Source organism: Chlorella variabilis (genome assembly GCF_000147415.1).
Source record: "Chlorella variabilis unplaced genomic scaffold CHLNCscaffold_23, whole genome shotgun sequence".
NCBI lineage: Eukaryota > Viridiplantae > Chlorophyta > Trebouxiophyceae > Chlorellales > Chlorellaceae > Chlorella > Chlorella variabilis.
The window spans coordinates 334,360-346,714 of NW_005435065.1; the positions used below are offsets into that span (position 1 = coordinate 334,360).

At 59.9% G+C, this 12,355-nt stretch overlaps 4 protein-coding genes across 4 annotated transcripts in view; 2 read left to right on the top strand and 2 right to left on the bottom strand.

The window, feature by feature from the left end:
- Positions 1-2,608: 2,608 nt before the first annotated feature.
- CHLNCDRAFT_26961 (hypothetical protein) lies at positions 2,609-4,480 on the bottom strand (the record flags this gene model as incomplete). Its single annotated transcript, XM_005844354.1, has 9 exons — positions 2,609-2,702; positions 2,810-2,901; positions 2,992-3,087; positions 3,253-3,282; positions 3,365-3,526; positions 3,667-3,762; positions 3,923-3,979; positions 4,130-4,192; positions 4,409-4,480. Coding segments are annotated over 9 exons (762 nt in total), but the record flags the coding sequence as incomplete, so codon positions are not given.
- Positions 4,481-5,873: 1,393 nt separating this feature from the next.
- Positions 5,874-9,158, top strand: CHLNCDRAFT_54553 (hypothetical protein; the record flags this gene model as incomplete). Its single annotated transcript, XM_005844271.1, has 12 exons — positions 5,874-5,965; positions 6,102-6,126; positions 6,228-6,282; positions 6,378-6,564; positions 6,694-6,834; positions 6,989-7,073; positions 7,380-7,579; positions 7,971-8,063; positions 8,218-8,353; positions 8,538-8,664; positions 8,752-8,870; positions 8,988-9,158. The coding sequence occupies 12 exons, from the start codon at positions 5,874-5,876 to the stop codon at positions 9,156-9,158; spliced, it is 1,431 nt and encodes a 476-aa protein (XP_005844333.1).
- A 209-nt stretch (positions 9,159-9,367) lies between these two features.
- CHLNCDRAFT_139098 (expressed protein) lies at positions 9,368-10,378 on the bottom strand (the record flags this gene model as incomplete). Its single annotated transcript, XM_005844355.1, has 4 exons — positions 9,368-9,605; positions 9,738-9,850; positions 9,943-10,081; positions 10,347-10,378. 4 exons carry the CDS (start codon positions 10,376-10,378, stop codon positions 9,368-9,370), a joined length of 522 nt encoding a protein of 173 aa, XP_005844417.1.
- A 599-nt stretch (positions 10,379-10,977) lies between these two features.
- Positions 10,978-12,355, top strand: part of CHLNCDRAFT_49107 (hypothetical protein) — a gene marked incomplete at both ends in the record, with an annotated part of 3,966 nt that continues 2,588 nt past the window's right edge. The window contains 5 exons of the mRNA XM_005844272.1: positions 10,978-11,148; positions 11,485-11,565; positions 11,792-11,989; positions 12,023-12,052; positions 12,264-12,353. Coding sequence (XP_005844334.1) covers positions 10,978-11,148; positions 11,485-11,565; positions 11,792-11,989; positions 12,023-12,052; positions 12,264-12,353 — 570 coding nt within the window. The remainder of the gene's footprint in view (positions 11,149-11,484; positions 11,566-11,791; positions 11,990-12,022; positions 12,053-12,263; positions 12,354-12,355) is intronic.

A 12,355-nucleotide genomic window follows, 5' to 3' on the forward strand; every position in this document is an offset into this window, starting at 1 on the left:
GCTGCATGGCATCTCTCTCGTGCCCATCCTCGCATCCCTTGAGGGTGCTTCTTTAAAACACGAAAGCGAATGGGGCGCCTGCCGACCAACAAGCGGCAGATGATGGAGGTGGTACTGTTAGTGGTTCTGGCTGTGACCTGGTAGTGGAGTCCCCAAGATGTCACATGATGCAACAACAGCCGCTGCATCCACTCCCAGCCAGCTCAGTGCTGTTGGGCTGCTGCCGCTGCTGGTCCAATGCAGCGTGCTGCAGCAAGTACAACAAGCTTTCATTCAGCAACCCAGGTGGCAGATGGGCTGCCAGCACGAATAAGCTGGCAAGGCACTACGTCACGGCGGTAACATTAAACAGTACCTGCGCGCACAGTACTGCATCCATTGCTCGCTCTAGAGCCTCAACACGGTGCAGAAGCGTTCCCTGCAGGAACAAGCACACCGTGGGGGGCATCGTAACAGACGATCGTGCAGTGCAAAAAACACTGGATGGCGCCTAAGGCACCAGTTTGAGATGGCACAAATCACAAATCCTACATGGCAAGAAAAGGTCGGGACAAAAATTCAGATAGCTGATCTCCCACCTGCCCCACAGTCTTGCTGGGCAGCTCACTGCCTGGCGACAGGTAGCGGCGAATGTGTCGCTCCGCTTCTGGCAGTTTTTCCTCCAAGGCGCGCACCCGTGCTGCAGGGACATGGCCAAGCACATGTGGCACGCAGGTTGGAGCTGACCCGGCCTCGACGGGATGGGGCAGCCTTCCTTGCCCTGGGACCTTGGACTGGAGCCCTGAGGACAAGCAACTCGAAAATGACAGTAGTGGTAGCGCACACAGCACGGCCCACCACGCAAAAGCGCCGACTCAGACTGCACAGCCAAAACAGGTGGCTCACCTAGGATGGGGATCTGCAGATGCGGCGATGGCAATGCTGCTGCATGCGGCCCTCCCTTGCTGGGGCCCCACTGCTCGCCGCTGCTAGGGGTGGTGTATGTAGTCGGCTGCGTCTGTTGGAGGGGCAGTGAAGGTCAGCACGGGGCATGAGCCTTGCACAACAGGGCAATTTCTGAATGCATTGCAAGAACCACACCTGCATGGCAATGTCGCCGTTCAGGGTCAGGTCTGGCCCACCGACACCGCTTCGTTCCTGCCCATCCCCGCCATCGCCAGTATTGTTGTTTGCTGCAGCAATGACGACCGCCGGCAGATGCTGCTGCTGCTGGCGACCAGCTTGGATGGCATCTTGCCTGGTTGCTGCCCCATCTCGATTGTGCCGCTCTGGGCTGTCGGGCAGATACTGGTCGCTATATCTCATGCCCCCGCCAGCACCCTGCTGCCCGCTGCCCTGCTGCTGCTTGGTGTGGGGTGGGCATGCCTCCACCCCTGCTACTGGCGGCTGCAATTTGCCCTCCGGACTGGTGCCAGACGAGGAGCCGGCAGTCAGCAGGGGACGATCGCTCCGGAAGCTGAGCCCGCTGGTGCCAACTGCGGGGTGATCACGAGTCGGGCACAAGCGCAAACAATGATTTGAAACTGCAACGCTGCTGGGCCTTATTTTGCATGATTGTAACCTACCACAGATCTCGCCAACTGCAGACACACTGACCTGGTGGCAAGTCGCTATGCTTGGGTGTGAAGAAGTCTGAGTCATCCTCGCCAGCAGACATGTCTGTGGGTGCAGCGGGTGCAATTGCTGGCACACTTTAAATGCGACATGATCAACAGCAGACCGTATCGGTCATCTTTTTTGTGGGGCGCCCAAAAGTGCCCGCCTTGCAAGGCACACAGCTCCCAGAAGAGATGGCAGGGTGCAGCGGGCTCACATGCAGAGCTGCCGCTAGTGCTTAAGATGGACAACCGCCGGCTTTGGGCATCCTGAAACTCCTCCAACTCGCTGTCACTGCAGGCGGCACGCCACTGGGTGCCAGTTCGTCAGGAGAAGGTCGCATTATTCAGGGGATGGCAATGTCAAACGGTGCAGGACATCCAGCACCAAGGCGATCTTGAAGTTAGCCGTGCCGAAAAACAGCTCACGTGTGGCCGCTTGGGTGCTGCTGCTGCTGCGACTCCGACACGCTTGCATGCACGTCAAAGGGACTCTTCGCCGCAGTACTCCTTAATGTTGCTCCCGTGCCCACCGCCGCCGCCGCTGCAGCACAATTGTTAGTGCCCGCGCAGGAAAGGGAGGAGTCAGGGGAGATGTGATTTGACACCGCAGGATAGCATGCACATGCAGAGGCGGCGCACTACATCACAACCTGCATTATGCTCAAGCGGAACTCTTGCTGCTGCACAGCACTAGCCGAGGCAGGCTACTCACCTGGCCCTGGCGCTTGCTGCTGTCCTTCCAGCTCATGCTGGCGTGGCGCCAAAGGGCTGGGCGGCGCCAGCGGAGTGTTGCTGCTAGCAGCCTCCAAGTCCAAAGAGTCACCGCTCAGCATTCCTCCATCAACCTCCTCCTGCACGCTTGATGCGGCCCGGTCCCGCCGGGCAATGTCTGCAGACAGCAAAGAGGGATCACGGAGATCTTGGCAACATGGCGATGAGCTCTCCTTATCCTGCATGGTTCTACTTGAGTCACGGCAACGGGGCGAACCACCTTTGGCATGCAACATCTTCTACCCCACCCTACCCCAAGGCTTGCCTGCCTCCACTTGGGCCAGAATGACAGGATCCTTCCAGGGTCCCACGTCATCAATCAGGCTGCCCTTGCTCTTGCCTACACCAGCACCGGCAGAGGCTGTTGGCTTGGTATCCATGCATCAGTGGCAGTTGTGGAGGGCGAAGCACCACGTCCTTTCTCAACTGACAGACGAAACAGTGGCAGGGCCCACGCACCACCAAGGTACTCCGGGATGTTCTCGACATCAATATACCGCAGGAGCAGCTTCATGTAGTCGCTAGGAGCCACCTGCAGGGCAGCGAATTTCAGTATGCTGCAGGCATGCCCGCAACAAGGTGCATTGAAGCAGGGCTGCACTGCACCAGCAGCATGCTGTACCTCGATCTTAGCCTGAGTTCGCACATCCAGCATGGGGCGGACCATGGCCCAGATCATCTTGAACACTGCACAACAGCAGCACCAATAGCTCCTTGGCTTGAAACATGGCACCAGACAGCTGAGTGCCACCAATGTATCACAATTCAAACAACTTTATGTCAAACAACTTTTTTTGACACATAGCATCAACAATTTGAGCCAGAAGGACAGAAGCGAGAGCGGCATTGTGGTAGCCGTGCCTGTGGGTGCATTGATGATCACTGTCTTTCCAAGCGTCTCTGGGTAGTTGTTCTGCAGTGTGACATTTCCGGTAGCAGACATCACGTGCTAGGAAGATTAGCATGCGCTGGACAGATCACTGGGAAGCACCAACCTGATCAGTTTCGGTAATGCGGGACAGGATGCTCTTCACGTCGCCAGTCAGGTGTTTCAGCCCCACGCCCTTGACGTCCATTATGGCAAATGTCTGGTCAATGTGGCGCCCTGCCTTCTTGCCGCAGGATGGAAAGATGTACTTCAGGCAGCGCTCGTACTCCTGCAGCCAGGATTAGCAGCAGCCACCATCGCGTAAGCTAGTATTGCAGAAGGATGTGTTGGCGCGGATGTGGCGGAGCAATGATTCAGACCCAGTAATAATGCTTGCACAACAAGTGTGGCCAGCTGTCATTCATGCACCTGTATGTGGAAGCGGACCATGCGGTCTTCAGTGGTGATCTCTTGCAGCTGCTTGATCTTAATGGCGCCAATGTGCTGGATGTATACCGGCCGCCCCTGCGCGCAACAAACGGCACCATGCAAGCCCAACTGCCGGCTCTGAGGTGTTTGCAGCGAAGAAGCTTGAGGCCCCACGTTGAACACTTCTGTACATGCAAGGCACCGCAGAATGCAGAAGGGCCAGAAGTGGAAGAATGCGCTGCTACCATGCACACACCAGCTTGTCTGTTTTGTGATAGCCCTGTGGGTACAGAGAGAGGAACGCATCCCGCTCCTGCACGCACGAGATGCTAGGGTGTGTGATTTGATTTGAGCTGTAGCCAGAGCAGGTTGCCACCGATCTCCAGTGGCGATCATCAGGTAAACAAAAACTCACCCTCATCCACCCACATGCACACCTGGAACTATCCACCCACATGCGCACCTGGAACTGAAAGTTAGTCAGGATGTCATCAATGCTGTTCTCTTCCCGCCACTTCAGGTGTGCCTGCAGATGGACAGAGACAACGGTCGTTTACAGCAAGCCACGCTGATATGCTGAGGGATGCATTTGGCAAAGCTCCAAAGGTTTACTTTGCCTCCACTTGCAGCATTTCGTCAAGCTGCATGCTGCTTTGCACTGGTTGCAAGCCCCGCGGCTAGAACAAGCAAGCAACAGGAAAAGAATGAACCACTTGCCCGTGATACTAGCATAAAGGCTTACCAGGAACATGGCTTTCGCTTTGGCCAAGTCGTGCTGGCGGGCGCGCAGGAAGCGGCGCAAGTAGAACCGATCTGCAGGTCGGTTCCCAAAGGTCAGAAGTGGCAGGCTTCCAAACAGCGCGCGGGTTTCTCAAGTCGGAATGGTGCAACAGCAAGAAAACAAGCAAAAGTGGAAGCAAACAGGGCAAAGGCTTGCAGCGATGGCGCACCAAAAATGGGCTTGAGCAGGCCACCTACTGCTGCCTCCAACTGCTTGCGAAACTCCACCAGCAAAATTTCCTGCGCCATCATCAACCCAAGCATCATCGAGGAAACAGTAAGGGTGGCAGGCTCAATGCGGCAAGAAAAGCAATGAAGAGGCACCAGTGGTCTAGGCTGGCATCCAACCCATCATCAACGGGACAGCTGCTGCCGAAGAGCTGCGAAGCTTCCACAGGGATGCTGCCGCACCTCACGCTCGCGGCTGATGCCCCATTCCCGTTTGAAGTCCTCCTCGCTCTTCTCCAGCTCTGGCAGCTCGGCGGCGGCTGCGGCAGCCGAGCTGCGCCTCCGGCGCGGGCGTTGCCTACTGCGGCTGCTGATGCGACCGGTGAGCGAGATGAAGCTGTGGGGGCTGCCTCGTGCAGCACCTGACGACGAGGCCGGGCCCGTGTCCGAGTCGTCATCGCCGCTGGTAGCCGGGCGCGGGTTGCGATGCGACCGCTTGGGCGACAGTGCCCTGCAAGCGACGGCCTGGCGGCAGCCTCGGTATTGCTGATGCTCTGGCTATTCATGTGTTTGTGCGCCTGTCGTTGCCCCCTCCTAACTGCAGCACCAGCCGGTGCAGCCGGCATACAACGAGCAGGCAAAAGAGTGCCGCCACGGTAGGCAGCACATGCACCGGCAGGTAATCACCTGAGAGCCCGGGTTGTCTGCTTCATGGCTAAAATCGCGCCGCGCTGCTGCACCACTGCCACCCCTCAGCGCTACCCGACGCTGTCGGGGCACCACCGGCGGCAAGCGGCTCGCCCTCCTGCTTGCCAGCAGCGTGGACGCTTCTCGTGTGGGGCGCACAACCCGTCCCTAATAAGCACGCAGCGCCTCACGCAGAACGGTGTAACCGCACTTGAAGGGAGGCAGCTGCACCCTGTGTCTGGGTTTTGCTGTGGAGGTGTGGGGGATGCCCCCAGAGCGCGCCGCCCAGTCACTGAGAGGAGGGGAGAGTGAGGTTGGGGTCCCACCCCCACGGCACCGCTAGCCCTGTGGGTTGTGGTTGGCTGTTGGACAACGGTGGTGCGGAGGCCAGCTAGAACTATTCAATCCTTTCCATGGCAAGCACCACGGCCCCATGGCCAGCTCAGCTCGGCGTGCAAAAGTATTCACAGCCCCCTGCCTCCTCCCTTCCCGTTTGATTGCACCCAGGCCTGGGAGCCAGTCCAGATCAAGGCCTGGGCAGCCTGACACAGGCCAACATTACAAGCCCAGCGATGGCCGCCGCGGCTCAGCCGGAGGCCCAGCAAGCCGGCTTCTCCGCTACAAAGCTGGCGGGCTATGTGGGGCTCATCATCACCTTCCTCTTGTGAGTGCGCCAAGGCGGTTGCAGGCCGCCCGCCTGCCGCCTCGGTGTGGTTCTTCCAAGAATGTTACTCCGTGCAGTGGCCTCGCCAAACTTCCTGTGTGATCACTGCTCCTGCTGCTCCTTCCTTGCCCCGCAGTCTCAATTCCTCGCTAAACCTCCTGGTGAACTCACTGCCCCCGCTGTTGTGTGCCGATCCCCAATACCTCGCTGTCCTGCACTCTCTGCGCTCCCCAGCTTTTGTTTCCCTCACCAAAACTTGCAGAACAAGTGGGCTCTGGGGTTTGCCGGGTTCCGCTTCCCTTTTCTCCTCACGTCATGTGAGTTGGCATGCAAGCAAGCTGTGCAGTGTGCCGGCCGTTCCCGCTTCTGCCTCATGAAACCAGTGTGGGGGTGCCCCTCCCTTGCGCTGCAGCCCACATGGCCTTCAGCTTCACGGTGCTTGCGCCAGTGGCCCTGGCGCAGCCCTGGTCCGTGCACCAGGCCACGCTGCAGAAGCAGTGGCGCGGTATCCTGTGTATTGGCGCCTTCATGGCCCTGAACATCGCGCTCAACAACATCAGCCTGCTCGACATCTCGCTGTCCCTCAACCAAATCATCAGGTGCCTGCCTGGTTTGGCTGTGTCTGGTCAGCCAGTCCGCTGTTTCTGGTCAGCCAGTCGGCTGTGTCAGCAGTGACGTGCCTGCCATTCCTTTACGTAAGCCAAAAAAAAATCGTTTGACACCGACAGGTCGGCCATCCCCGTGGTGGCCTGCGTCCTGGCCATCCTTGTGGAATCCAAGTATCCCACGCGGCAAGAAGCGGTGTCACTGGTGGTGCTCAGCCTGGGCGTCATGCTGGCGGTCTGGCAGGGCACGGTGACTGGCGAGCCGTACGCCATATTTTTCTCTATTGGGGCTACTGTGTGCAACGGCTTGATGATGACATTTGCGAGTAAATTGATGAGGTGATTAGGTCGAGAAAGGCGTTCATTGCACATTGTTTGCTGGACGGTCTGAAAGCAATTGTTCCCATGCTTGTTGCAGTGAAAAGCTGGATGTGGTGCGGCTGACCTTTTATGTGGCACCCGTCAGTTTGGTTTTCCTGGCCCCGTTCTTCTGGGTGTTTGAGGTGGGTTTGTAAGCCAACATGCAAAATGTTAACAAAAAACTGAATAATAACCAAATGTTTTCTTTGTTTTCAGCGGGAACGGTTTCTCGCCTACTGGCCATTGAACAGCAGAGGAGCCTCGCTCATCATGCTGGTCTCATCCTGCAATGCCGTCTGCTACAACATTGCCCATGCCTACATGATAAAGAAAGTCAGCGCGGTGGCGACTACTGTCATTGGGGTGCGTACGTTGCTTGCGACACATTTTGCGCTTTTTTCTGTTCTGGCGCGCTCTATTGTGCTGATTAAAATGACTGTGCTGTGCAGGAGTTCAAGATCATCTGCCTGCTGGTGCTGTCCGCCATGCTGCTGGGCGAGAGCGACATGTTCACCCCCAAGATGGTCACCGGCTGCGTTCTGGCCATCGTCGGATTTGGAGCATACAGCCACTGCAAATTGCACGCTATCAAAGCGAGGGCAGCCTCGCAGCCAACTGGTGGCGGCACTGACGAGACGCAGCCTCTAAAGTCGGGGCCAGGAGCAGCTTGAGCTGTCGGTATGCCTTGCCTCTCTGCTTTCGACAATGTGGAGTTTAGGCACGCATATCAAGTATGCCAGCAAGCGCAACGTTCATCAAGTGAGGCCGCATCTTGTTACGGGGCTCCAGCTGCCGCCAGCCAAGCCCGCCAACATGTGCATCTGTGGTCCCTTGATGGATGAGCTTGGAAGGCCTGTGGTCCCTTGATTATTGCCACCGTTTCTCCCCCTGAGTCACCCGTGTTTGGTCACATCTTCTTCTTCTTATTTTGCGTTCTTCTTGGCAGCCGGGGGTCGCACACAGCGGGTCTCTCAACGTCTCGAGGCCTTCCACGCCCTTGGTCTGCCGGGTTCTGTCCCACCCTTCTCCTGCCTGTCCAGCATGGCGCAGGCCCGCGGCTTGGCGATCATGGCCTCCGTGGCGGAGGTCTCCCTGCAGCGCAGCGGCCCTCTGGCGCTCTTCCAGCAGTGCAGGTACTCATGAGACCCCAACCCAAGCCGACTGCCTGCTCCCGGGCTCAGATGGTGCCTGTTACGACCGTGCATGCCGGTTGGGTCTGCGCCGCGCGTTGCGGAGGGCCCTCCTGCAGCCCGCCACCGCCGCTGCCTTGCTTTGGGCGTCATTCAGGTCGCTGAGTTTTTCAGAACCTATGCTGGTCCATGACAACAGGCATCATGGATCAGGAGTCCCAGAGTACTGGGGACGCGACTCCCCATACCATGGCGGCACCGAGTTTCTAGGCACGCCGCCCAACCACCTTGAGGTGCGGGTGTGCGGTTTTACTGGCTGGTGTGCCACCCCCCACAACCCCCCACCCCGGTTGAGAGGATCCTGCACCAAGATGTGCAACAAGCTGTCAGTGTGCTTCATGTTGAGTGCGACTGTGGTTGCCCCCACCGAGTGACGTCAGCTTCCCCTACCCTCGCCATGTTTGCCGTGGCCTTCAGCTTGTCGCCAAGCGCCCTGTGTCACCGCACGTGTTTGAGATTGATGGCCGACAGCCGCACTACAAGTTCCCCCTGGGCGCCATCTCCTCTATCACCAACCGCGCCACCGGCTGCATGCTTTCCGTTGGTGGGTGGCGCTGCCGGCTTGTCCTTTGCTGAAATTTGATCGGGGGGCACCATCACTGGTGCTGCGTTTGCCACCACTGCTGCGCAGGCACTGGCGCTGCTGCCTACATCGCACTGACGGGCGACCTGGGCGCTGCCATTGCCGCATTCAAGGATGCCGCGCCCCTGCTAGTCTTCCCTGCCAAGGCCGCCGTGGCCTTCCCGCTGGTAAGCGCACCATCACTGCCTCTTCTTGGCCAGATTTGCAGTACTAGCAGCTGCGCTGCAGCATGAGCATGGTGTGCCAGTCGACTGATGTTTGCCAGTCGCTGGCATCTTGTGCAGGTGTATCACTACCTGGCTGGTGTGCGCCACCTCTACTGGGACCATGCCAAGTATGGCAACCAGGCAGACAAGGACTCTCCGCTGGAGGTCCCCGCAGTCGAGGCCAGCAGCAAGCTGCTGCTGGGCGGCAGCGCGGCAGCAACCGTGCTGGCGGCTGTGTACACAATCTGAGCAGGAAAGGTCTGAGAGCATCACCCATGCACATTCAATTGGCGTGACGCCAACTCAGCGGCGCCCGATTTACATGTATGCCAAGGAACCTGCTGCCCATGCCTCAGGTCCACTTGATGTAGGATGGGATGGGTTCAGAAGCAATGTAATATACACAGTGCATAACTCAACTGAATGCAGACAGTTGTGTGAGTTGCCACAAGGCCTGCTCAGATGGAGAAGGCGTTTTGCTCGGCAACCTCTCGTTCGATCGTCTCTGCCTCCTCAAAGTCCATGTCCAGCAGCGCTCTGAGCTGCAGCAGAGTGCCAAAGTCGGCTGGCACCTCGGCTTGCTGCAGGTGCAGCCGGTACAACTCGCACAAGTCTGCCTTGGAATGCTGCGTGCTGAGCAGCGGCGCCCGGCACAAGCTGTTTTGGTGCAGCGCACGCCGCACTTCCACATGCGCCCTGCAAAACAGATGGGCAGCCCGCTGGGCGGCCCGCCATTGAAGTGCCCTGCCTGTCTTGCACAACTCCGGCAACAGCGCGTTACATGTGGCTGCAGAGTGGCTGTGCCCCCCTCGCAACAGCCGCACCCACCGTGCACGCGAGCCTGTGTTTAAGAAGCCGATGGCTCGGTGGATGGCGGTGGCTTGCCGTGTGCGTGCCAGCGCCATTCGGTACTCTGGATCCAGCTCCGACGTGGCCGCGCTCTGCAAACAAGCAGCAATTGCAGCCCTGGACTGCAAACGAAGCACACAAGGCTGCTCGCCTACAACATTCTCTGGCATGCCATGCCACCCACCTGTGCGGGGCGCACCAGGCCCACCATTCCGGTATACTCTTGTGCTGCTGCGCTGTTGCGCTTGCTGCTGAACCGCTGCCAGGCCACGGCCGCCGCTGCTGCCACACCAGCTGCGGCGACAACCATTAACGCATGCACCCTGCAGCAGCAGCAGCGGCAAGTTCATGCCGAATGGGGAATCATTTGTGCTACGTCAAAGCACGATGAGCTGCGTCGCTGCCGTTTGGCGGCGCGCCGCTGGACCCAACTGCTGGCACTCGATCTCCGCTCAGCGCGCCGCTGGCATCGCAACATCCTTGATCCACCCATGTCCGTGCAGAAGGCGCAACCCGCCAAAGCCAGCTCTTTGCCCACCTGGGTGATGGCTCTGCTTGCGCAGGGGGGGTGGCCACGGCTTGGCGCACCCTTCCTGCTGCTGCGTATACCGGGACTGCATGCCTCCTAGGCGCTGCCCACCAGGTCGCCCTGCTGCGCGGCGCTGTCGGAAGCGTGCACGCTGCCCTGGGCAGCAGCAGCATTGTATCGATGGGCGGCACAGGAACGCACAGCACCAAAAAAGCGAAAGTTGCAATCGAAAAGAATGTTTTCAATGGAACGCACACGATTGATGCAGCTGCATGCATCCCTGCTGCAGCTCAATTCTATCGACGCTGTGGCACAGCGCAATGGCGGAAGCAGCAGCCGCGGCCATGCAGGGCTTGGATGTGAACGGGGAGGCGGACTTCGCCGACCGTCTCCAGCAGGCCCAGCCGTACTTCCAGCGCCGAGTTGAGCTGTTCAACACGTACAGGAAGCGGCATGAGGAAGCGGTGGAGGCGGCCAAGGCCGCCAACATCCCCATCAAAGTCCTGCTGCCCGACGGCGGGGGTGAGCTGCTGCGGGTGTGGGGTGGGGGCGTGGGCCTCCAGCTCCGGCACGGCATGTGCTGTGTGGCCGCTGCATGTGGGTTGCCCGCCGCCTCCGCCGCCTCCAACCAGGCGCCCGCCCTGCAACCCGCTTGCAGAGAAGGCAGGGGTGAAGGGAGTTACCACGCCCATGGAAGTCGCCAACCAGATCTCCAAGGGGCTGGCCAAGAAGTGCGTGGTGGCCAAAGTGGACGGCTGCGTGTGGGACTTGCTGCGCCCGCTGGAAGGCGACTGCGCGCTGCAGCTTCTATCCTTTGAAGACGCAGAGGGCAAGGAGGTGGCGCAGAAACGGGCGGGGCAGGTCCAGGCCCACCCAGGGAAGGTTGGCAGGCAGGGTTGGTACCATTTGGGCAGCAGGCCGGGGGGGGTGCCAAGTCCCATGCTGGGTCTTCCGATGCTGGCGCCCCACCTCCCGATGGTGGTTCTCCACCCCCGCCCACTCAAGAGCTGCTGGAGTCCTGCCATCCATGCGGCTGAGGGGGGCTCAGCTCACTCCCCCCTCTGGCATTGCCGCCGTTTGGACAACGGCGGGCCTCCTGCCTGCTGCCCGCCCCTCCTTGCCTTGCCTGCCCGCCCCCGCCCCCATTGCCAAACCCTTTGGCAACTCAGGCCCCCACTGGTTCGGCCAGGGTTGGAGGCTGAGTTTGGCGCCCAACCGGCCATTGGGCCCCGTTCGGGAAGAGGGTTTCTATATGGATTGCTCCTGGGGGACAAAGAGGTGAAGGAACCCCAGAAAGGGCCGCTTACCCAAGCGCATGCAGCAGGGGCGGGCGGGGTTCCGGGGGGGGGGGGCGCGGCGGCCCGGGGGGGGGGGTGGCAGGGGGGGGTGCGGCTGTGTGTCGTAGCAGGGCAGCCAGGCTGCTAGGGCGTGCAGCGCCGGCGCAGCTGACCCTCGCCGCCATGCCACCCCCGCATTGGTGCGTGTTTCAAACTTTGTGTTGCAGACCATCAAGGAGCGGCAGGTGTTTGAGCGTGTGGTGGTAAGCAGGGAGGAGGCGCTGTCGATGTTTGAGGAGAACAAGTTCAAGGTGGAGATCATCAGCGACCTGCCGGCAGACGCCGTCATCTCGCTTTACAAGGTCGGCCCCATGGTGGACCTGTGCCACGGCCCGCACGTCCCCAACACCGGCCTGCTCAAGGCGGTGGGCGTCACCTCCATGTCGCGCGCGTTCTAGCGTGCCGACGTCAACCGCGAGCCGCTGCAGGTGAGCCTGGCTGCTAGGGTGTGGCGCGAGGAGGGCATTGACGCCCTTGCACCTGCCTGGCGAGCTGCTGCCACACTGGTCACAGAGGGCCCTCAGCGCCGCCGCCTCGCAACTTCCTGCCGGCCCCTTGCTCTCCCCCATGGCGCGGCGCTGCCTATACCAACTGCTGCCATCGCCTTGCCCGCTCGACACTGGTGCGTGTTCCGTGCAGCGAGTATATGCCATCACCTTCCCTGACGAGAAGGAGCTGAAGGAGTACCAGCACCGCATGGAGGAGGCCAAGAAGCGGGACCACCGCAACGT